This window comes from Prunus dulcis, chromosome 3 (genome assembly GCF_902201215.1).
Source record: "Prunus dulcis chromosome 3, ALMONDv2, whole genome shotgun sequence".
Taxonomy (NCBI): domain Eukaryota; kingdom Viridiplantae; phylum Streptophyta; class Magnoliopsida; order Rosales; family Rosaceae; genus Prunus; species Prunus dulcis.
Window position 1 is genome coordinate 12,092,446 of NC_047652.1, and position 26,352 is coordinate 12,118,797.

At 35.1% G+C, this 26,352-nt stretch overlaps 2 protein-coding genes across 4 annotated transcripts; one reads left to right on the top strand and one right to left on the bottom strand.

Annotated features, from left to right (window-relative positions):
• The first annotated feature begins 11,873 nt into the window (after positions 1-11,873).
• On the top strand, positions 11,874-15,067 carry LOC117620541 (pentatricopeptide repeat-containing protein At2g20710, mitochondrial-like). Of its 3 annotated transcripts, none has more exons than XM_034350632.1 (3): positions 12,130-12,230; positions 12,477-12,545; positions 13,391-15,067. In XM_034350632.1, exons 2-3 carry the CDS (start codon positions 12,534-12,536, stop codon positions 14,522-14,524), a joined length of 1,146 nt encoding a protein of 381 aa, XP_034206523.1. In that variant the 5' UTR covers positions 12,130-12,230; positions 12,477-12,533; the 3' UTR covers positions 14,525-15,067. The 3 variants fall into 3 exon arrangements, with proteins under 3 accessions (XP_034206522.1, XP_034206523.1, XP_034206524.1); XM_034350633.1 differs by having other exon boundaries at positions 12,175-12,230; positions 12,482-12,545; XM_034350631.1 differs by lacking the exon at positions 12,477-12,545 and having other exon boundaries at positions 11,874-12,230.
• A 3,656-nt stretch (positions 15,068-18,723) lies between these two features.
• LOC117622408 (E3 ubiquitin-protein ligase RMA1H1-like) lies at positions 18,724-21,269 on the bottom strand. The gene is made up of 2 exons (XM_034353070.1): positions 20,946-21,269; positions 18,724-19,800 (listed from the first exon to the last, which is right to left on the bottom strand). The coding sequence occupies exon 2, from the start codon at positions 19,757-19,759 to the stop codon at positions 18,974-18,976; it is 786 nt and encodes a 261-aa protein (XP_034208961.1). The 5' UTR covers positions 19,760-19,800; positions 20,946-21,269; the 3' UTR covers positions 18,724-18,973.
• Positions 21,270-26,352: the final 5,083 nt, after the last annotated feature.

The window sequence follows — 26,352 nt, forward strand, 5'->3', positions numbered from 1 at the left end:
GAATCTGGTGTAACTAATAAGAGATAGATTGGACTTCCTAATCCGATAATCTGACTACAATCCGAATTTGATAATCTGATTATAAAAGGATCCGGGGATGAATTATAATTGATCTGATCCGATAATAATCCGATCCAACTTAATAAGAAGTAAAATTTTAATTTTTCTATGCTTTATATTAATATTTTACATATTAATATTTTATGTGTAAAATATTAATATAAAGCATAGAAATGAGGCATGGCACGAGCACGAGCCCATTTAAATAAGGCCCTGGCCCAGCACAGCACAGCACAAACCTAGCCCGTTTAAATGAGGCACGGCAAGTCCACAATATATTGTGCATGGCCATTTGCTAACATTTGGAATTTACCTCTACATGACCACATTGCCTTGGCTTAATTTGCCTCCACCTTCTTAAAATATTCTTGGGCAGATATGCTTGTTCAATTTGCACATTTTATCCGTTTTTCCATGTTATCTCCTTATCAACTTACATCTAATATACTCTAGCATTGTCAGAATTGGTTTATCCCTATATTCCAATACGGTACCCTTGAAAGACTCGCACAGATTATTCAACAACATGTCACACTTCAAATGAGTATTGAAATGTGATTTTGACTAATGCCTGGGAGGTTTATAAGGTGTGGTGAACCATTCATATGCATCATTGGAAACTTATTTAAGTTCTTCCATGGCCCTTGTAAAGTGGGGGACAATGGTTGCATATGAAGCTTCCTAAAACTTGTCTCTCAAGCTTTTTGCTTTGAACATTGTCCTATAGCTGGTAACAAGATGTCTTGCACAGAACATGTGGTCACAATTAGTGACCACTTGCTCAAAAGTAGGCAGTAAACCTTTCTATTTGTCGGATATAAAGATGAAGCCAAACTGATTAACAATCTCACAATCCTTAACCAATAACTCCAAAAATCAAATCCAATAATCCTTGCACTCTGATTCCATGACTGCATACGCAATCCCCCAATTTTCATTGTTGGCGTCTATATCAACTGAAGTTAACAGTTGCCCTACATAAACAATCTTCAAGAAGCACCCATTTGAACCTATCATGGGGTTGCATCCAGCTTTAAACCTTCCTTAGCTGTTTCTAAACAAAAATATAATCTTTCAAACAGTGGTTGGCCCAACTGCTCTTGGAAATCACACTTAATCATAAATGTGGTTCATGGATTAGTCTTCCTTAATTCCTCACAATAATCCCAAATTCTTGAATATTGTTCCTTGAAAGTGCCCTCAATCTACTTTAGTCCCTTATCTTTTGCCCTATAAACTTGTCGTTTTGACACCCTTGTATTATAATCCTTCTCAACAGTCTCCTTGAATGACATACCGGCCATTCAGGATTGGTCTTCAATGTCTCAACATATTTCTTGCTTATTCAAGTTCACTTGACGATAGGGTTCTCCCATAGATGAGTAGATTTGTGGTCACCTACATATGTCTTCACTTGCAATGTGTTCTCATGTTGCATTTTCGAAGAATGTATCATCCACTCACAGTCCGAGTCACTACAAATAGCCTTGAGATTCAAAGACTCACCCTTCATAAACACAACATCCTTATTCTGCAAGATTGAGTGTTCTCTGATAAATGCCCTAAACACCTTACAATTAGTAAACAACATGCCAATCTCAAATTTTGAATCTGCCATGTCTGTTGCAGGATTGAACTATGGCCAATTCTTATCACCTTCATTGTCAAAATCATACTTGCCATATCAAAATCTTCATAATCCAATTCAACATTTGTAAGCCAATCAGGAGCAGTCTCATTCCACATCCTTTAACCTTAAATCTTTTAACCCCTGCCCATTCAACATGTCATCCACCCATTCTTTAAAAAAACCATCATCATCATCGCCACTAAAGTTGGAATCCACAAAATATAAGTCCTCAATTTTAGCATAATCAACATCAAAATGTTCAAAGTCTGCAGCATTTGCATATCTCCTTCCACTTCTCAATTTCATGGAATGTCCTTTGGACTTCTTGACTTAGACTCTCTTTCTCTCGAGCTAACTCCCTCACTCACTCCCAGACTCTTTCACAATTCATTAGCCATCATTCTCAAGGCAAATAACAACTCGTCTTCTCTCAAGATTATAGTCTAGGGTTTCTAACAAATCAATTACTATGTCCTCTAATTTATTTAGGTTTAATTGGTATTGTATTGTAAGATCTACATGTACGAATGAGCATCGCTTTCGTTCATTTGTCCTAGTAGAGAGACTGATCATTGCATAATTACATATCATTTTGTACCATTCTAGCTTATGATTTGGTTATGTTTTTGAGTTAAACTTGTGCTTTTGACTTTTTTTTCTCTTTGTTTCGGTGTATTAAGCTTTGGGACTCATTTCATGCATTTTGGAGTCAAATTAGATCAAAATTGTGTTTGCAGGTCAGTCAACTTCACAGATTGGACTGTACGTGCTCAGGAAGAATAATCTAATGAGCCATGCATCATTGGAAAGATGTGGAAGTCAAGTTTGTAGAGCATTTTACGGTTCATGATTCTGAGTCTTCTAGAGGAAGTTATGCAAGTTTTGGCAACTTAAGGTGAAATTCGGCAGCATCTGCGTTACTATGCCAAAAATGACATTTGAAGGCCTTTCCGATTTTTTCTTGAGCTAGGCTACATATGGTTGAAACTTCAAGATCCATAGTTTTCCAGAATTTTTAGAATGGAGGAACAAGCCCAAAACAAGCTTACAAGCTGACTGCAGTGCATTGTCATGCATGACATATGCATGAGCTAATTATTTTTGGTGGGGAAGTTCGGTAAAGTTGGTGAAGTGGATGTTGTAAGTAGAAGCAATACTCAATTCAAATTTTTACTTCCCTTAGGCCTATAAATAGTGAGGTTCCCCAAGCTTTAAAACACACCTCAAGGAGGCCTCCTAAGCACCTCTCTAGAGCTCCTCTCCATTCTCTCCCTCAAATTCTCGTAGTTTTTTCTTTTAAGTTCTCAATTGTTATAACAAAACCCTTTTGCTAAATTTTCCTTTATGTTTTTCTCAGTTATGCTTTATTTTTCATTGTAATGTAATTTCTTATTTTAAGTTTTCAAGTTTGATTAGTTTCCAAGTTTCAATTATGGTTCTTGTTCTTATTCATTATGCTTATAAGTTAATATGTTTGTTTGAATGATTAATCACCATTAGAACTTGTATGTTAGCTATCTTGGTTAGAATTAAGAGTAGACACCATATGCTTTAATTCGAATTGAACTATGAATAGAAAAAGTATGTATGGACATTCGACAACAGGGATTATATATATGTTTGGTTGTTTAAAACATTCTTCTATGCTTAATGGATTTCTAATGCTTAATTTAGGTTCGACAACAAGGATCTAATTAGGAAACTAGGAATACAAGGTTAGGACCAGATACCATGTCTTAATCATACTTTAGCTAGAATCAATATGAGAATCTGAATTGAATTTGGTAACTTATTTGTTTTTTTTTAATCAAATAAAAACTTCATTAGATAAACTTCAACGGTACAATCAAAGACATCAACAAGACATCTAAAATACCAATCTCAATAGGGCAACAAACTAACATGCTAAAAACACAACTAATGAGGACAAAACTGCACTAAAACTACCAGCCCACATCACCACAATTAACCATAAGCCCAAACAAAACCCACAAACCCAACATAACCAAAATCCTAAAATAACTCATGAGCCTAGACGAACCCTACCACCACCACCTGATGAAGCACCGTCACTGCCACATCCACCACCGCATCCGTAACAGATCTGGAGAAAATATGATTTCCAATGATCTACTTGAGCATAAGAGCGAACAAATAAACGAAAACAACAACTTTGCCAAAGAACAATTGGGTGATTTGCAGCAACCTCCGTCAAAGACAATGTAGAATCAAATTTAGAGAACATGAGCGACATTAATGAGCGGGTTTTAGGAGCAAGATTTGATTGAGAACATAGACTAAAATGGGTGATAAGGAACTTCAATCTAACCATGGCTCAAAATAAACCACCACAAGGAGCTTTTTTTCAAAATGCCCCAGTGGACTTATTCACTAACCTAAAAGGAAAAGGCATGAAGAGAGGAAAGGGAGGAGGGCCAGTGACGCTTCTTCCTCCTCCCCCCTCTATGGAGTTTTCCTTTAGGACTCACAGAGGGAGAAAACGGCTAGGGTTTCTTGGGAGAATAAAAATCTTCTATTAATTACTTGAACTACAAGTTTATTGCCACAACCTATTTGCTTGAGTTAGTTATTTTCTTTCTTTCTTGTTTTCAATCCTTGTACTTTTCACAATCATCTTTAAATCTTGTTTCCATTTCTGTTTTGTACATGGAATCAAATTGAATCAATCTATCATCAATCCTTGTGGGATTGACCTCGCACATACATATACTATACTACCGAACGACTCGTGCACTTGCGAGTATCACAAGTTGAGGATGCAGCTAAATCAATTTTGGTGCAGCTGAATCGACAACAACAGAGACCCCCAGCCAAGTTTAAAAGTACATAATGAAAATAACTAATAAGTATAGCTATGGCAAATTCTAGCTTATTTCAAAACAATAATGCAACAGAATAAGTATACCTGGAATCCAATGTTGCTCCCTAGTCCCACACACTTCACAAACTAGCGCACGAACAACTCATTCGGATAACAGCCTTTTCCAAATTTAACGATAAGTCGCAAGTTAAACAAAGTCGATAGTTTGATCCTAACACACTACAGCTAGGTCCGATTACATCTTGCTAGATGAAAGGACTTGCCCTAAACTCCCCCTTGGAGTATGAGACATATTTTGGATTGATTCTCAGTTTATTGTGTGTTAGGTTTCGACGCTTCCTATTAGACTAGTTATGGTTGTGGAAAAGAGGCATGAGGCCCATTATAAATGTTGTTAGTGTGTGAGTGACTTATATCTTGTGCATGATGATTGGTTAGGAGGTTATAAAATGTGTTTTCTTTATATATGGAATTTTGGGTTTAGAGCCATTTTTACGGGAGACTCTACCTGTTTTCCAACAAGAATCAAAACCTCTTGGTTGTTTCAAGTTATGGAAAGAAGTGTATTTTAGTGATTAAGGCCTGAGACTTGCAGTAGCAATGACTGGGTGGGTCATGTTCCATACTAGATGTGTTCGCCAGCCGAATGTGGTTATTTTCTGACTAATCCCGCAGTTAACGGTCGTCGGGTGACGACGAAATGTTGTCGGGAATCCAAGGTGGCGTTGTATGCCATTTTTGCTAGAGAGAGAAGAGAGAAGTAATAGAGAATAAGCTTACCTTGAATTTTAAATTTTGACTTCATCAAAATTACGATTGTGCCACTGTAGTTTCATAAACCATAACTCCTTTGTTAAAACTCCGATTTATTTATAGTATGTGTCTACGAACTCGTGAGAACGAGCTCTATTCAATGGAGCAAAGAAAACTTTGAAAAACAATCCCTAAGAAAAATTGAACCCTAAACAACTTAAAAACCCTAAGAGCAACACCGCCATTTTATTTTAAATAAATAAAATTAAAAATTTGGGAAGGGATGTTACACTAGAGGTGTCAAACGAGTTAACTTGAGCCCGTCCATTTATTAAATTATCAAGTCTGGCCTGAGCCCACGGCTTTAGCCTAAATGAGACAGGTCGAGCTCGTGTTGAGCAGCTAAACGAACCAATATGGGCCCAAGCCAAGTTTGACTTATGTAGGGGTATTTAAGGTGTGATAATCACACCGAAACAATAAATCCGTTTACTGGGCGACTGCCTGCAGTATAGCCAAAATCTAAACCATCATTGCACTGCACAAGGACAATTACCGAGGGTACCGTTTACCATGGGTGGTGGCGGTATCACACCGAAACAATGAACCCGGCTATACTGCAGGCATATATATTGTTTCGTTTGCGGTTGCCAATGGATTTGGTATCCTACAACTTTATCTGCACCCGCACCATTTTAGCTTGGTCATCCAACCGCAATCGGTCGTTGACCAAAAAAGTCAGCGTTCTTCGGTATTTGAGGTCCAACCGCACATCCCTAGACTTATGTAATGCATTTATTTAAATTGTTTTACAACTTCATTTCAGTCCTTTTTACAATTATATATATACTAACAACCTTTATTATTTGTTGGGAAGAAAGCCCAATAACTTTATTTGAAGTACATCTAAATAGAAAAATGGCTAGATTGTTGTTTGGGTTTTAAAATTTGAAACTTGAAAAATAAAATCATTATTTTATTTATAAAGAAAATATTAAAAATTTATATTATTAGAGAAAAGAAATAGACTTGAATTTAAGATATAAATATAATAATATTATGTCTTATTTTTCTCTAGAATAAATATAATTTAACAAATGGGCTTTAAACGAGCCGACCCATTGGACTTCGGGTCGGCACGCCCACGATGGCCTCATGCCTGCCTAGCCCATTACTTCAAATTACCTCGTCCAGACCCGCTCAAATACGGGTTGTGCTGTGTCATCGTATCGGGCCTTACTTAATTGGGTCATGTTCGTGTCAAGAAAATCACTTTTAGTTATTTTAATTGACTCTGGGGAGAAGCACCTCCCATGTGCTTCTCCACAAAATCAATTAAAGTGATTATTTGGAGAAGTAATTGTCCATAAAAGTGATTATTTGCTTGTCCAAAAGCACTCCCAAACGACATGGTAAAGTATGGAGAAGAATGATGATATACATCTTGGATTAAAATGGTGAGCAAAAATATTTCCATTTTTAGATCTACCATTGGGCTTGCTCTTAGGAGGGTGTGTTCAATTAAGATTTTACAAGTGTTGAATGGAGTTATAAAGTTAATAGAGTTCAATATATTTCAATTGATTTCTATAAACTTCTATTCACCTGTTTGGTTTTTATTCCTGTGATGAAAGGGCAAAGTTCCTCATTGCCTTGAAAACCATTGACTGGTCAACAAGCCAACTTTCTTTGGTGTGTGAGCATGCCACTGCTAGCAATAAAAAATCCTAGCAGACTTCTTTGAAACAGATAACTTGCGTCCCAAGTTTACTGATTTCTAAACAAGCGATTGTGAATTTGGGTGAAGAATATCTCCCAAGTAAGTTCTTTTCCTGCCTCAGACTGGTGAGAACTTCATAATTTATCACAGTATAAAAGTGGTAGTTCTTGTCAGAATAGATGATAATAAAGTGGACTGTTTTAGGCAGAACTGTCTTTTAATTTAAGAAGGGAGAAATCAACTCTAGAAAGACAAAAGATGGCTGGAATCCCATTTCTGCCTAGGTAGAAACTTCTGATCAGGGCTGGACTGAGTATGTCTGTGCTGGACTGAGCTGTTTTAACAACTTCAACTGCTTATCTTCAACTGTAAATCGATACCAAAGTTCAATTTTGGCAGAGCTTTAATCTACTTCAAGCCTTGGGAGGCTTTTGAGCAGGCAGAACTGCGGCTTCTTCAGTCTGAAGGGGCAGAAGTGGCTGGACTTAAGGACTTAATAAGTTGGAACTGCAGTGTAAAATTTGTTGAGGTTTTCATATTTGTGAAAACTCAAACTCTGCTTGTCTTGGCTTTTGCCGAACCAAATTTGTAACGAAATAAGTCTCGTTTTGAATGACTTATTTCTCTAAGTCTGAACTTCGGAATTTTTTATCTATAGCTGGCTTCTTTTGTGGCTCAAATGAGTTTTGGGTTGCGCCAGTTTGTTTGAAGGTCCTCAGTGATCAAGTGATTATTTTTGAGTTTTTCCTTTGGTTGATTTTTGATTGTTTCATTGATTGTTGAATTTTTGTGTATCTTGCCTTGTTCACCCCCTCTCATATTTATAAGATATGCTTTGGAGTAGGGTTTCTTTCTTTTAATAATGGATGGCAAAATTCTCAAAAGATTTTTCATTTTTAAATACAAAGAAGAAGGGGTTTTTATCAATTCTGGCATATAAGCTCTCAGTAGTCAGTTCTTATGGCCATCACTTCCTTGCGCTTCTAAAAAGAAAACCTAATCCCTTTTTTTCAATTTAACTGCCCCTTGTGAGGGCTCAAACTGTGATGGTTAGTTTGATCTTTCCAGATGAACAACTCCCTGCTTTCCCACTTATCTTTTTAGAAAATATAGCCTACTTATCCCTTGGAAATGATGTCTGCCAGATTTTTCTGAATATAGAAAAGGATTTTGATCTTTTCTCTGATTGTGACAGACTGGGGAAATCTTCCTGTAAGAGTGCCTTCATTAATTCCCTGTTTAAATCCAGACTTTAGTTGAAATTGTTGACTTTTTCAAAGTCAGGTAGTTACGTAGGCTCCATGAGAACAGGTTTTTCAAAAAAAATCTGCCAAATTGTTCCTGGGCTTTTTGAGAGAAATTATAGATTTTGGAGACTGGGCCCAAATTCAATTCTTCTTTCATCGATCTGCTTAATTGTAACTGCCATTTAAATTGGCGTTTTTTACAACTCTGCCATTTTCGACAAAGTCATGGGTTTCTGACGTGGATTGGGCTTTCTGATTTGCGGACCTTTTGTGAGAAATGGGCTGGCATGCGTTTTCCTTTGGCCCAAACAACTTCACATAGAGTTTTGATTGAATTTCTAGGCTGATTTCAATGGTGTTTGTTAGAGTTTTATCATAGATTTTAAAAGAGTTGATTAGAGTTCTAAAATGTTTTTTTTTTTTTTTGGGGTTGTTTATCATTTTTCCATCAACAATATCTTTATGGTTTCATAATTAAGTTTCTCTATTCTTCGTCATTCATTTCCTCTTCTTCTTTTTCTTACTCGATTTCTTCATTCCATAGTACTCCGTCTACTTCTTCCATATAATATAAATTGCACATATAATATTGTAAACAACTAATATAAAGAAGTAAAAGGTAAAACAAAAAAAAAGGGTGCATGTACATTGATAAAGAAGGTGTAGGGGGCTTTTTCTTCCGGCAGCTGTAAATGGGCTGGGCTGCCGTAAAGGGCAGACTAATGAAATTGTCCCCTTTTTGTCTGAGCTCGAAAATTAAGCCCCAAAATGCTTCGAAAGGGCAGCAAAGCCTTAGGAAGTATTTTAGTTACCCTCACCAACTAAAACAACAACAACTTACAGGTAATTTCTTAATGCTTACAGATAAACTCTTGAGCTTGGCATGAGAGGCATGTGGCATGGAAGCAAAATCAACATGAGTTTAGCACTTAGGGGAAATTTAGGCTCTCTTGGGGGAAAAACGGGAAGTGTTAAAGTGAGAAAGGTGAAGTTTGTAGGAGATTTGGCTAAGAAATGAGAAATAAAGAACAATGCTCTTCCGGCAGCTTGACATATGCTTTATCTACCAGAAAAGGAAGATGGAGAAGAAAGGTGAATAGTGCACGAATTTGCTGGATTTTTGCAGGTAAGAGAGGAAGCTTGCTTTCTCTGGGTCTGAGTTGGTTTTGTTGGGTGGAAGAGACCTCATTTTATAGCCGCTGGAAACCATCACCCCCCAAGAAACCTTAATGGCTTCTACCCATTTTGGCCAAGCTTTTCCCTTCCTTTCTCATCTCCTTCCTTGACTTTTCCCTTCTTGATGAAATCCCCTCTGCCTATTTGCACCAGATCAGAGTTTTTTTGAAGCTCAAGGCCCCCCTTTTCCCGCAGCTGTCTCAATGAAAGACTTCCATTTCCAGTCATCTCCTTTATTGTTTTCCTTTCTTTTTTTTTCATGGTCAAGTCTGATGGGGAAAGGAGTTGGGATATATACGCTGGTTTGAAAGGTGCTTCTCTTCCTGGCATCTTACACGCTAATACCCCTTGGTTCCTTGAATGTTTTGGCTTTGAAACTTGCTCCCCCTTGTGCTGGAACCTCCCAGCAGCCCTGTTCAATGAATCTTCAGACCTTCTCTTCGTGGCTTCTATTTTTTAGCAAGGGGCTGGGGCTTTTGTAGCTCATTGTGGCAATTTTATGGGCTAAGGTGGTTTATTGAGTAAGTGGGCTATTTCATTAAACATTGGGCTTTTTGGTTGAGTCAATAGGCTATTTTGATTGGGCTATTAGGCTATTTTTTCCTGTCTTGTGCTCACCAACATGTTTGGACCAAAGAAATGGGCTTGAGTACCGAGGCTCCCAAGCGACCCGAGACTTACCATTTCTCGGCCCATCAATGGGCCTCATGTTGATTTATTATCATCCATACCACAACCCACTCAAGCAAGCCCTGGGCATTTGAGTGGCTTGGGCCCACTTAGGCTTGTAGTATGGTTAGGTGCGAAATAACGATTTCGTGCTTGGCGTGGCATGTCGCTTAGCATGTTTTAATTTTATCATCCTTGGGAAAGGCTGCGATGTTTGATTTCGGCATGGGCTTGTAGAGCTGGTATGCTTTATTTCAACTCCTAGCATGACGAGTTATTTATTTAGCGTGGCACGTGAATTACAAGTCGCATGTGGTGGGTTATTGTGTACTACACCTTACGGCTCTTCTTAGTAGAACATCGTTTTGGGCTGATAATTTATTCGGATCCAACCGTGAATTTTTTGGGTCTCAACAGAAGGCTATAGCATATATATGATATGATGTAAAAAAGAACAAATAAAAAATATCAGCAACCAAAATAAAAAGTTAAAAAAAGAAGGAAAAGTAGAAAAAAATAATAATAATTAGGATGCAACTGTACATCGATATATGATGCACAACAATCAAGGTCTAAAATATCGATGATATCAGAAATATCAGTAGTCCAAAAACATGGAAATTTCGATGGAAATATCGAGATATTATTGATATCGATAAAAATAGAATAAAAATCAAGAAAATTGTAAGAAAAACTTGGAAATTTTTATTGAAACTTTGGAGAATGTTTATTTAGTCAATTATCTATTAGTTTATCAAAAAAATTAAAAGGAAATGCATTACATGATGGATTTAACTGATTTAAGTTGATTATACAGCGAGCTGGCAAACACTTTGAGTGTAGAAAATATGTAGTAATTAATGAAAAAAAGATTAAACACACCATAATCATTTATATATAATGATTTACTACAATATTTTACATTTTATACATTGTATGATAAGATACATGAGTGACTTAGTACCACATTGAGTTCCTATGAGGTTCAAATTTTTCACTATCTTCATCGTCTCTATGTGTAGAGTAAGTCTATTGTGAAGAGTATTCATCAAATAATAAATCTCCAAAATCATTTTGCATGTAATTGTTAACATGCCAAATATCCGTAATTTGAAAAAACCGAAATATCCTCGATATTTCAGACTATGACAACAACAGCAACTACTCAAAGATAAGAGATTGGAGCTTTTATTTGTAACAGCAACAACAGTTATTGGGAAAAAGAGAAACACACATTCAAAGACTATCGATAATGAAGATATATGATATATGATGTACAACAACAGCAACTGTTGCGAAGACTATCAATGAGAGATCATACATGTATGAAAGCTTAGTAGAAAATAGATTTTTTTTTTATCTCCACTTGACAAGCACACACGTTCAAAGATTAGAAAGCGTAGAGCACTTTCAAAGTTTCTAGGGTTGACATAAGATTTGTCAGGCCTTTTGTATTTATACTTAGCACTTTAAATTCTAACGAAATCGAGTAACTCATTAATTCCTTCAAAATAAATGACTTTTTGAATACACCTAAACTTTGTTTGACTTCTAAAAAGTCATAATTGAATACACCTAGATTTCGATATATTTTTTTAAAATCAATTAAAATCTGAATTGAATACACCCAAACTTTTACAGACTCTTTTAAAATCTTAATTGAATACACCTAAATTTTTTAATTTTTTTTAAAACCTTAATTGAATGCACACTTTAGTTCACAATATTCTAATGGTTGCGCAGCACTCTTCTACAGTCTACTTATGCGGAGGTTAATGGCCACTAGCGTTACTAAGTGAGCCTTAAAGAAATTTTCCATCAACCTTCCCAATTTCTCCCTAGTCCCTGTGAAATTAGGGTTCGATGATTAAGCTTCTTGGTTCCAATCCATGGCATGGCAATGCCATTTTTGGCGTTTTGCGGACACTATTTTACTCAACTGAGGCCCTGGCCTCCTGTTCACCCCCATTTGAAACTCTGTACCATAGAATTTCGCGGGCTGGAAACCCTAGGGTTTCCATCGTCCCAGTGCTCGATCAGTGGGTCGAAGAAGGGAGAGACGTCAACAAATCAGAGCTCCAAAGTTTCGTCAAGATGCTCCGCAAATATCGCCGCTACAGCCACGCTCTTCAGGTAAAAGAAGAAACAATAATCTTTTTTTTTTTTTTTTTACTTCATACAATTTTCTTGTATGATTTGTTTTATAGAAAATATAGTCAATGTGAAATGGAGTCAATTGTAGCATAATAAAGTTCATCACAAAATCCGATGATATTAGACTTGAAAGAAAAAAAATTCACACGGAAGAGATTATGGTGGAAAATCATTAGCCCCAATTTATGAAAATTTAGAAGTATAAGCTAACTTTTATATATACAGTGCAGGTTGATGACATGAAAATTAATTTCTATAAGAACTGCATATGCTAGGAGGGTTATGCAGCTAAAGGTGCTAATCATTTTGGGAATTTTTTAAAATCATTTTAAGCAATAGATTATGTTCTTTCCATGGAGAAGTGAATTGAATGAATGCAGTTTACATATTTAAAATATGAGCTTCATGAAAACAACACTTTGTTTCCGCATCAAATAAAATGACTGCGGTTTAGCTAGAGGTTGAATTTTCATATCTATGCTTGTTCTGGTACGTATGGTTGGGGAAAATGGATGAATATTTATTGGGTGGGTTACTCATTTCACGGCCTTATAAGCTCTACATAGATGCATAACTTATTTCATGGGAATAAGACCAAGTCTGTTACTCTTCTCCGTTGGAACTTAGAAACTTTAAATGGTTTACACTGCTAGATTTTTTGTTCTTTTCTCATCATTAATATGTTTTTCAAGTGCTCGTGGATTGTGTCCCATAGATGCTTTCTTATTGTGTTATTTACTTATCAAATAATATGCTTAAAAACACTCTGTTTTTCTTTCTATGATTTTCAACTACCATCACTCTTTTCTTAGACTGCTTTAGCTACTAGAACCCACATGTTTCAGCCTGTAAAGTTCCACAAACCACCATTGAGAACGTAATAATGTATAATACAGATTCATAATAGAGTTAGTTTATTTTATGGATGCTAGTCACTACTTGTGTGTTGATGACCATGGTAAAAGATTCAGGTTATGTGCTTTGGAATTCTTAAGAAATGTTTCGTAAAGTGATCATTAACTCAAGCCATTGCTGGTTGATAGTTTGTGTTCTGCATGTTATTTATTAAGACTCTGAAATCATGACCGAAAAACCATAAAAGTGAAAATTGGAAGACCCTGAACGGTGTTATTTTTCAGATTTCAGAATGGATGAGTGATGCAAGGAACTATGATCTCTCTCATGGAGACATTGCGATTCGGCTAGATTTGATCTCGAAAGTTTGTGGCCTAGAACAAGCTGAGATGTATTTTAATAGCCTCCCAGACCCATTGAGAAATTTCAAAGTGTATGGTGCTCTTTTATTCTGCTCTGTAGAGCATAAATCTTTGGAAAAGGCTGAGAATCGTTTCGAGAAGATGAAGGAGTTAGGTTATGTGAAAGGACCATTGCCTTATAATGTTATGTTAACCCTCTATTCGCAGTTGGGTCAACATGAAAAACTAGATATTCTGGTCAAAGAGATGGAAGAAAAAGTTATTGATTATGACAGCTTCACATTGAAGATTCAGTTGAACTTGTATGCAAACACTTCTGACATAGACAGAATGGAGAAGCTTTTAATGAAGATAGAAGCTGATCCTTTGGTCACAGTAGACTGGAATGGTTATGTTGTTGCAGCGAAAGGGTTCTTGAAAGCTGGCTTATTGGAGAAGGCATCATCAATGCTTAGGCGATCCGAGCAACTCGTTAGCAATCAAACAAGGACACTTGCTTATGAAATCTTCCTCAGTTTATACGCTGCTATTGGGAATAAAGAGGAGGTTTACCGTATTTGGAATATGTACAAATTTATGGCCAGATTTAAAAATTCCGGCTATCTTTGTATGTTAAGTTCATTAGTGAAGCTGGATGACATTGATGGTGCTGAGATGATCTTGGAGGAATGGGAATCTGGGGCAAAGTTCTTTGACATTCGAATTCCCAACTTTCTGATCACTACTTACTGCAAGAAAGGTCTTTTGGTGAAGGCTGAATCATATATAAATAAGCTTGAAGAGAGCGGAAAGCCACTGGATGCAAGCACATGGACTCGTTTGGCGGCCGGTTATCATATGCATGGTCAGATGGCGAAGGCAGTGGAAACAATGAAAAGGGCAATATTGGCAAGTCAACCAGGATGGGAGTTGAATCATTTAATTTTGGCTGCATGTCTTGAGTACTTGAAAGAGAAGGGAAATTTGGAAGTTGCACACGAGCTTCTGAGTTTAATTAGAGAAAGGGATCATTTTTCAGAAGAATTGTGTGATAAATTAGAAAAGTATATTATTTAGTGGTTAACCTTAGAAGAGAGATGGGAAGTATCACAGTAACTTTTGAGATTGTTGACAGGAAGTAATGATCTTTCAACAGATTTGTACGACAAATTAGAAGATTATACATATGGTGAATCTCAGGTTTTGGCCTTGATAAACTGAAATAGGATACTCATCGAGGGATTGATGAAGTCGAAGATGGATAAAATTAAAGATGGAGACACATGGGATGGTGGAGCTTAAAAATGTGGTAGCAGCTAAATATATGTTTCAATCTGTAGAAGTTATGTTCTATGACCAACACCAAAAAACGAGAGGTGAACATCCCTGCCACACCAGTCCTTTGAATGCTGAAGATGATAGCTGCTAGTTGACCCTCAGCAAATACATTTTTCACCAAAAAGCTGAAGGAATGTTGCTCTCCTTCGTGTTATCGTTCAATTTGAGGCGGATGGAATGAATGTGTACATGAGTTCCCTCAAAGAAATTTTTTGAAAGAGAGTTTAGCCACCAAGAACATCTAGAAAGAGGAAATGAAGGGGTTTCTTTTTCTTTGTGTTCCACAGTGCATTAATTCATTGTTTTGATATTTTGGTCGTGTCCTATGCCCTATGGTTACCCAAAACGTTCGGAGGGGAAAAAAAGAAGGAATTAACGATCTGAATTATCTATTTTTAAAAGTTTAGATGAAATAAAAAGAAGAATATATACCCTTGAAATATTATATGGAGTAGTCCCGCAAGGGTGTATATATATAACCATTAAGACATCTACTTGTAATTTAGTGATCAAATGGTTTCAAATTCAAGTAATTTCTTACACAGATAATTTTTGAAGAAATACCTAAAAGATAAACGATTTTGATTATTGAAATACAACGTTGAGTGTGCGAAAAGGGCTCCACAAAGAGTGTTATTGTTTGAAACCCACTATTATAAAGCAACATTATAGGATAGCCAATCTAAAGCTGGCCCCATTGCCTATTCTCAAGCCTATTATGAGGTTTTCAAAATGAAGAAATGGATTGTTGATATGATTCTATCGATCACAATACGAATCTTTAACCAAATCCCTCCTCTTACATGCTCCAAGGTGATCAAATAAAAAAATATTTTAAGTTTGAATCTTTTTCAATCAAAAAGCAAAAGTTACACAAAGTCGTAACACAGCATGTGCAAATTGATCCGATCGACATGACAAGCAAAGCAGCAGCCTGAGGGCCCCCATGCAAGACGAGAGGCACAAACCCTAATATTTATATTCAACCATCCAAAACCAAAGGTTATAGGGTTTGCCTGATTGCATGGAGAGATTAAGGTCTTCAAAAAGAGAAGCAAGTCAAAGAAGGTTAATCATCATTTTTCAATCCAAGCACACCCACTGTCACTGATGAGAGCAGTCATTTTCTTTGAACTTAAGCAAGCGAACCCAATTAACCTAAACTCCAATCAAACACCAAACCAAACCCCACTACACTCAAATTTGTGTCACATTCGTGTTTTGCAACGAGCAAAGACAAAAAATAATGGGCCGGCGGTGGGTGTGACTTCAAAAAGAAAGGAGCCGAAAAGGAAAAAAAAAATTATTGAAGTAATTAAGGAGGATTTAATCCTCTCAAGTGCTTTCATGACCAGAAAACAAAATCAAACCAAACCAAATCCCCCTTCAAAGCTGGGCCTGCAATTATATCAACACTCACCAACAGAGAGATTACTGGTTGGACTTTTGTTGAAGTGGTTGTTGCACTAATTGTTCTTAAATTAAATTTTATCCCATGCCAAAATTGCTTTTTTTAAGGGAGATTCACTATTATACCTAATATAGGGGCCTAATTTATTATTTTAAAAAAAATCCTACATAAAATGCACTTTAGAAACACACTAAAAACCTATTTACAATATAACAAATTGGTTTTGAAATTCCTATAAATTACAAAACTACCATCAATTTCTTAGAACAAACCTAACCCCAAAATCTCAACAACAACAAAAACCCAAAACACCCAATAAGGCATCAAAGTAATTTAATAATCAAAATTAAATTCAATATAGTCAACTATAATTTTTTGAGTTTGTTTATAGAAATTAAATGATGTAGGATTTATCTATATCATTAGTGTTAAGAACGAATATATAACTAAATATCTCTTTTTCTTAATGCCATAGTGCTGACGTTGAGCAAGCCTCACAAACTAAATGGTTAAGATAAAAAAGGGTTTATCTCCTTTGATGAATTACAAATCTATGGTTAAGATACGTATAGAATCCTTAGATTTGTAACACTTTTTATCGGTTAACTTTTAAGTGAAGCAATTTTCTGGTGAAAAAGAGCAATCTCAAACGGAAACTTAGAGCGATGCACTAACAGTGGCCCTGCATGCATGCGATTATTTCTGGTTGTTTTAGAAGTATGGGGAATAATATATGGGTGACATGTCTTTCTCTGAAAGACAAACGTATTTGGAAATTGGATCCATCCTAGCTATCCGACAGTATTTGGGGTCAAGCAGAGGTAGGGATAGGATCAGAGACGTTTGTGATGTGAATACCAGAATCTTTTAGTGTAGAGAGTATTGCTTGGCAGCAACTGGAGTGCCGATTCCTTCCCACCACCATAAGCAAAGTGGTGGTGACCCTTTTGTCCACCATCCATGGGTAGATTTGTCATTACGCATTGGCCAAAGTCGTCGATGGCTTTAAAACTAGTTGACCACTTTTCTTGGAAGGTTCTCCAATATCATCATTCACCCATATATTATTGGAAGATTTGTCATTACAATACGTCTGTTTTTTAGCGTTAGAAACCTCGAATGACCCTTTAGAGCTTATAGTTTATGCGCTCTGAGTCTTAGATTTTGGGTGAACCTAAGCAATTGACGAATCCAAAATCCAAGTTCTAAATAGTGATTCTACCTTTAAATAATCAAACTATGTCGATAAATAGGAGATCAAAACTGAAGAAAATTGAGCAGAAAGTCTCTTAATAACAATACATGTCTTATAATTTGAACACTAAAAATTAGCATGTTACGTAAAGCATCGGATACGCAATAATTTCTCCATCCACAGCTTCCAAGTAGCTACCACTTGGTCCACCACAAGACATATATGTTTTGTTTTTGCGTGCGTAGCTAATGGGCGAATATGTTACATAAAAGATACGACAGGAAAGAAAATGACATGCCTCGTCAGGTTGTTTGGATATGGATGCGGTGTTCTAACTAGACAAACCAACATTCAATTCCAACACTCCTTTCAGAGAAAAATGGTAAACTTAGCTAAGAAATTTCACCACCTCAATTGATGACTATTCTTCATGTGGACCACTTTTCTTGTTTTGGGTTGCCTCAGTCAATATGCAACCGTAGTCCATACTTCCATTGGCGTCTAATGAATGAATCGCCACTATTCAAAGATTGAATATTATCAAAACCAAAAAAACACAAAAATAAAAAATTCTAAGGAAGGAACTATCATAGCTAGGGTTAAGAGTTTTTTTTTATTTTTTATTTTTAAAGGAAGAAGGTAGGTTGAATCGAGTCGAGTCTAGTCAAACCGACTACCAAGGTGCTTAAACTTAGATGTCTTTGGAAAATCTGTCGAGCTCGAGTTAAGCTTGATTAACTAGTTGATCAAGCTTGGCTTGGATACTTATTTTCAAGTTTGAGCTTTGCTTTGCATATTGGATGAGCCAAGCTTGCATTTGGCTTAGCTTTTCCTATATTTGATTTGTAAACCTAGATCTACTTGGAGTAACCATATGCAATTCTCATATTATTTGTTTATTTATTTCTATCAATGATATCTCTTTTTCTTATTACATGGATGGGGCCAAAGCCCAAGCAAAACCAACAAGATCTATATCTCAATAATTTTTCTTGCTTACATGGGGCCCTGAAGCCCAAGGAAACCAACAAGAATGATTTCTCAAATCACAAAATTACAAAAATGATCAGTTAATGGTGATTTTATTATTATATTATTGATCAATTATTGGCAGCTGTTAGTGGCCTTTCAAAATGGTAATTCTTCACTCCTCCTTTGTAAAAAAATAAAAATAAAAACACAATATGATGACTTTTTTGGACTTACCAATAACAATACCCTTATGTTCAACAGTTTTTTGTTTTGACATAAACAGATCAATAATCAAAGCAAAAACTTGCATGGCAAATTCCTCACAACAAAACAACCAAAAGTACCAATTGTGGAATTCTGTATTGCAGAGAGTCCTTGATTTCTTTAGATTTGTTGATGGTGAGATTGAACCCCTTATTCTAAACTCAATAATATACATGCTGAAAATTTATGCAATGGATTTTACCAAGATCTAAACATCTTGAAGCACAGTACATTCAACCGCTAACATAAAGTTGGCAACCCGTCTGGTTGAATCCGCGCGTCTTTCATATTCTTATACTCAATTTTACAGGTATACAATGAGTAAGGGAGGGAGCTAAAATTGTGCTCAGAACAAAAGAAGGCACAACATAAAGCAACAGAAGAGGAAAAAACATATTCTGCTGAGCGACTTATCAGCCTGCATTACATGCCTTCTAACCCTTGGACTACCGCTCCCGGCAAGATTGTACGAATTCGAATAAGTGTACAAGTTTGTCATTGAGTTACCAAAGACCCTTGCGTATACCATTTCGCCGAACATTCCAACTGGATTGATTGTGGTGGTGCTACCAGGGCTTTGCATCGGTAAAGCAGTGTTAAAGCCTTGTTGTGGAGTGTTTAGTTGTGAACTGTAAGGAGAACTCCGATGATGGAGTTGCTGAGTAACGTATGGACTGGTGGGGGTACCGGCTGTTCGTGGTGTGTCAACTCCGCAAGGACGAAAAGGTCTTCGCGGAATGACGATACCAAGATGGGAAGCCTTGCCTTTGGAGGGCTTTGTAGGCTTTGTCGTTTGGCCCCGACCGTAGAGTGGGACTAGAGAAGATTCATTGACTTCAGCTTTGCACACAGGGCACTGCGGCTGTTTTTGCTCATCCTGGTATTCAGAGGGCGGGCTCTGGAACTGAAGCCACTTGTATAAGCAAGGCCAGCAGAATAGGTGACCGCAGAGGGTGACTACTGGTTCGTGCACAGAGTCCAAGCATATGCTGCAGTCGAAATTACCACAGGATTTGTTTTCAGAGTCTGTGACTTCATCAGAAACAGAGTTCCACTTTTCAAAGGAACATTTATCTTGTCCAATGGAGTCATTTTGAACCATAGCCTCTGGAAAGTGCTGCTCTAGGGCCATCTTAACTGATCGAGAAAGTGGTATTTCTTAGCTGCCGAAATCTGAAAAATGGAAAAACAAGAACGTTAGAATATGGTCTAAAAACAAGCCTTTAATGAAGTTTAATGATATCAATGAAAAAGGCTACAGAAAGTTACATCTTGGCAACAAGAAAGCATCAAAATTACACGATTAAAAGATCATTGGATCCAAATGTTTAAAATTAAAAAAAATTAATTAAAATAATCAGATGACTACAGAAAAGTTAAACCAAAGAGCATATGATAGATCAGATTGAGTAGATTTATCTATTGTATGCAGTCCTTCTAGAAAGACTTAAACAAGATTAACATTTTAAATTAAAGATTAATAATTTCAATCTCTTCAAGATGCTTGAGAATTAAATATGTGATCTAAGAATTTCAAGTAGACAAAACATAAAAAATATATAGGTAGGCTTGACAGAACTTGGATTAGGTGAGAATTAGGCAAAACAAATTGCATCAATTGCTAAAAATCTGTGCTCAACTTCCAACCAGCTATGGTTGGGAAACCTAACAGAAGTATTATTTCTTCCAAACCTTCACCAATAAACACATCAAGTTGAAACTCATGGACCTAACCTAACATCAAATTGACAACCAGAGAGACTCTTCCGTAGAAAATCAACAGAAAGACCAAGAATACCAATATTTCAATGGTTGTGGTTGACATGAAAAGACACGGTTTTTTCAGGGAAACAACTTCTCCTTGTGTTCCTGATTAATATCCAGTAGATTTTGGAAATTTGCAGCAGATTTCATGGACCTCCATTAAATTACGGAAACAAAATCCCGAGAATCAGATTCCCAGGAAATTTCAAAGCATGTAACCAGCTACACCACAAACCATCAACATGGTGGGTATTTATAACTTTCCCTAAAATTTAATATGCAGGGGACCCATTTTGAACAGAGAAACACAAGTTCATACTGCAGGGGAGCCACCAAACCAAAACGAGCAGAATATTTTATGCAAGTTAGGCAAGAACCTCTTCGATTTCTCAGAATCCAAGATTCTTGAGTTGAAATCGATTCACCATACACAAGCAACTCGAAAAGAAACAAACTTTGCTACCCAAGAAGAGAAACCATTCAAAGAACAAGACCCACATACATGCGAATGAACAGACAGATGCATAAGGATATGAAGAGAGACAAGTGCATACCAGGAGTATTTGACAAGTGGGTTTTGCTATTCTTTGTGTATGTAAGCTGTGAGTGCGTAATTAAGAGCTTTGGTAACAGAGCTTCAATGGCAGAACAGAGAGAACCAGAGACAAGGAAGGAGCGTTTGGTGGGTATGGAGATGAATGAGAAAGATGAGAGGAAAGAGGCTTGGGTGAAGGAGTATATATAGACAAAACATATTACGTCTTCGAGAATAGATTATTAGATAAATGATAAAGCCATGAGCCACTTTGCTCTTCACGCACGGTTCTTGAGATTTGATAATTTTGATACCACCCTCTCTCTCTCTCACTCTCTCTCACATATACGTGGCACCCATCATTGCACTATTTTCTTTTTTCTTAAATTTTCTTTGTAAGATCATTTCTTTGCTTCTTTTTTTTTAATAATTAATAATAATAATTTTGTTTGATTCTTTTTATTTTCTCTTGGAGCTGTTTTTTTCCCTTTTTCACCGATGCTCTTGTAGCTGGTACTCTAAAATAGTTATCATACACGTTTTTTAAGAAATTTCCAACATTAATTGCCTATAAAACTAAGGAGATGTATCTAATCCATACTTATGAAGACTTATTGTAAATGAGTGACTTTTATAAAGTTAACGAATTCTTAAATATTTTCATCAAGTTGATAAAAGTTCATAGTAAATTAGCAAGACTTTTGTATTAATAATTAGCCCTACAAAATATACAAAAGTCATTCATTTAATAAATTTTTAAAAATTCATTAAACTTTTAAAGACTTTTTAAACGTCTTTGTTTGTTCAAGTGGAGTTTGTTCAAATTTGGAACCATTGTTTAAAGAAATTAAAAATTAAAAAAAAGAATTTGGTTAACAGGTTCTAGCCCAGTATAAAATGGCATTAATTTGCAAGTTAGTGGGCTCAAGTTTGACTTCTCATGGCACCTTAGTTGTGTGTGTATGTGTTGATTCCCTTAGTAATTTAGACTATCGCTTGTATCTACCCCAAAAAAAAAAAAAAAAAGACTTCGCCTATATTCAAAACAGAAATTACACGAAGAAAACTAATACCAACAAAGAATTACAAACAAAACAAGAAAGTATTGTATTTTCGTATTTATTGTGTTGGTGGATTTCTTGTATTTTTTTACTTGACTTGATTTTCACATGATAATTGTGGGAATATTTGGATTGTATGATTACATATTCGAGATTCAAAGTGCTTTGTTTTACTTCGATTACATCCAAAATCAATCTAGGATATCTAGAAGTTCTTAATCTTTAAAGCATTTGGCAATGTAACCATACCCATTTGTAACAAATGGTATAAGAGCTCATTTTGTTCCACCATATTTTGCTTTATAATAAGGAGAAATTTTTGCATAACCATAGAATACAGCGACTTGTCATAACTCATCCACACATTATAAACATTCACTTATATTATGACACGTGAATAATTTACATCATATGACTATACTCTAGTACCACATTATAATTCATGCGTACAAGAAGAAGGATTTCAGAATACCCAGTCATTGTGACGAACACATCCTTAATGTAATAAAATAAAAAAACAATAAATTTAGAGAGGAAATTAGAATATTATTCAACGTGACAGAAGAAATTCTAGGGTCTGGATGTTTTCAACTTTTAACACAACATACTATGGATTTTCTTGGAGACCGAAAGTTCCTTGAAGTTGTATAAAGTGGAATATAAATAATAAACTTTGGGAGAAATCAATGTACCACATACTTCTAGAAAGAAAATTCAGATCGATGCTTCCCTTTTAACTACTACTCAACACTTTCCTTTTCTTTTATCTTCAAGTACAATATTTTATTTATTTTTTAAATACAAATAATAGCGTAAATTATTTTAAATTTATCTAATTTACTGACTAGACTCAAATGACTAACTTACTAAACCCATATATACTCTTTATTGATTTTTTTTATTTATAAATACAGCAACACATATTTTTCTCTAAAAAATTGTCTTCTTCCTCTAATCATAGTTTCATTGCATTGTGGTTTCAGACATAAAACATTGAGAAACTATTTATTTCGTGATGCATGACATGTAATAGGGTTTTACATTCCGCCTCACATGTTAAATAAATATATTATCTTATTACACAGTGTTTATTGGTTTATGACTTTCTAGGCACATTAATTGAAAAGAAATAATGAAATAACATCACAAAGTCAAATAACAAAAAGTAATAGGATGAGAGAGAAATGTTATTCCACGTGAAATTTAACATTTTACTTGGAGTGAGCCTCAACTATTTTTTCTACATACTAAAAGTGCCGCATTTCTTTAAAAATAAAAATAAAACTGGACACATTTCTTTAAAAAATAAAAATAAAAATACGCACATTGGTTTATGTTCAAATTGTTTCCTTGGTAGAAGAACTTGTGATATACTTCAAATAAAATGTACTCAATAAAACCATCTGCAAATTCTTGGACAAAAACAAGGGGATAAGAATCTGCTGGCATTCGAGTAGTAGTTTGAGAATGCTGTGTTGACCATTATTGTCTACATTTGAATTTTATAAATAGGAATACCAAAAGGTTATAACTATGACAAGTATAGCTAACATAAATTCATATGTTGCACTTGCACCACTTAAGTCTAACACGTTACAGCCATGGTGACATGAGAGTACGTATGATTCTAACCCATAACTTATTATGGAGAAGCCGACGATCTTTTAAGCACTAATACAAAAATTTCATGTCCCACGTTGAAGTACGTCGATTTTTATAAATAAAAAAATTCCTAAAGTTTGTCCCACGTTTCACACAAACTGATAGTGTACATATTTCATGGAGTGTAAGTTTAATCATAAAGACTGCTTACTAATTTTGGCAAAAGGAAAACCCTTAAAACCAAGTAATATTGATATTGATCTTTCTAGAAAAGGATAAAAAAAACAGTGATATTGATATTGCAACTAAATTGGTTCACATATTGATATTGTAACTGAACTAATTGGTTGACAGCTTGATTTGCATCTAAATTCATAAAAGCAAGTTACTCATGTAACCCGTCAATGTCAGTTTTGCGTGATGCGTCACTCATAAGAAAGAAATGAGATATTTATTTAAAAATCTATTTTATCACGACATATTATACAAAAATAATTTAATCAACCCTTTTGGTGGTGGATTGTAGTGAAGAGGAAAGTGAATCCTCAGGTACCTTTGAATACAAAAACAACACTTGCATTGTGAAATTTGTTGGAGTGTTACCGTCAAATCTAATTAGTAACTTCGAATATTATACGCATACATACATAATTTTTTAAAAGTATTTCAATTTTTCATACACTACTTAATTATATGGAAAAAATATGCATTTCTGCAATAAAAATATATATCATTTACGTATTATACATGCACATACTTATTTTTCTTGAATAAATATATGTTTTTCAACTATCTTGCAATAATACACATATTATTTGTGTATTGTATCCATATTTTTTCACCTACTATTGAAAAGAAGATTAAAAATAAATAATTATAAAATGACCTGATTTTTCACCATATATTCTTAAGAACTTTAACAAATAATATACATATGTATTTTATACATATTATACACAGTGGCAGAGTCAGAAAATTTATCAAGGAGGGTCAACCTTAAATAGCGAGAGTGAAAATTTTGCCTAATTGATTGACTCATTTGTTTTTAAAAAATCACGAGAAATCTTAGAAATTATGAGGTGTGTTTATGTATTAGAAAAAAGATACTACTAGAGCCAAGAGGAATTTTGTAGTGTATTTGGTTGTGTAAACTCAAAAGATGAAGAGGATCAGCCATGTAATATAGAAAATAATTGAGTCAAATGCAACACATACAAAACACAAAGGGTGAGAAGGGTGAGAAGGGTCAAGTGACCCTTGTGGGCCTTCAATGGCTCTGCCCATAATTATACACATCCCATATTTTACTAATTATGCTAGCAAACATTTCGCTACAAACATAGTTAGTTTGATTTAAAAAATGATAATACATAGCTTTCAAAATAATTAGACTCCCCTCTGTAAATCTTCAAAGATGCCTTAATATATTCTGTTCTTGGAATGGGGCAGCCTCCCCTCTCCCTAAACTTTATATTGGTTTTTACAACTGATGGCCTATTTGAATTATATATGAATGCAATTTATCGTAGAAATTTCATAACCATGTATTTGTGGCTAGGTATTTAGATTTTGGCTAAGTTTATTGGTAAAAGAACTAACAAAGTAGTCTGCTAATAATTTACAATACTAAAATGTATAAAGTCTAGAAAAGAATTATACTTGTTTTGAAAACCAACTTGGTTTGGTCACCAATCCTCTAGAAGCAAAGGAATTATCCAACGTGAATTTAATATAATACAATGGAGTTGCTTATATATGTACGGTGTTAAATTATCATTCCCTTATAAATAAATAATATATATCAAACCCCACAGCCAAATTGGGGTTTTAAAAATAGGAAAAAAAAAGAAGGAAGAGAAAGAAGAAAGCTAAAGAAGGAAGAGAAAGAAGAAAGCTACTTTTATAATTATTAAAGTGCTTTCACTTAGACAGCTATTGTCGTGCTTATGGATATGATGTAGTATAGTAGACATCAATTATATACCATTATAAATACATAGTCCAATGTTCTCCGGAAAATATCATAAATTTAAATTCTAGCATTTGTATAGTGTATGTAAGTGAACCACAACATAAATATATAACACAATTGAAATCATGTTTTGCCTATGTATATGCATTATTTAGGGTTCTTCTTTGTGGATCATTTTGCCACTATATCATCATCAATTAATCTTGACAAAAAATTGATAAAATAAAATAAAATAAAATTTTAATTGCTTGCAGAGTTGTATACTCTAACCCATCTCTAGAACATGCATCACAAACAACTAATTTTAGGTACAAATAGGACGGCAAGTGTTCTTTTATCCAATGTAGTTGAAAAAAAAAATTAAATTGAATAATTTACAATTTATATACATAGTTGACTACCATGAGTTCTTGTAAGCAGTTGACCAACTATAGCTAAGTGTAGTGACTATAAAAAATGATGCATTGCCAAGTCTAAGAATCATTTATTTAAAGAGAAAGTCTAGGTATCAGTGGGTAAGGAAGTCAATGCCTTATAAATTTCTGTTACTTGCTACTAAATTTATGAAAGATTCACATAAAAATCTTATATGTAATTGTTGGTACGAAGAGCATGAGGATCAAAATTTTGTAACAAATGGACATTATGGTATAAGTGGGTGAGCTAGTCAAGTAAATTAACACTAAAATCTGACATATAGCAAATGACTGGTAGCTTAAGTGGCAAAGAATATTGGACTCTGCATTCGAAATTCTAAGTTCGATTCCCTCTGCATTCAATATCGCTTGTAT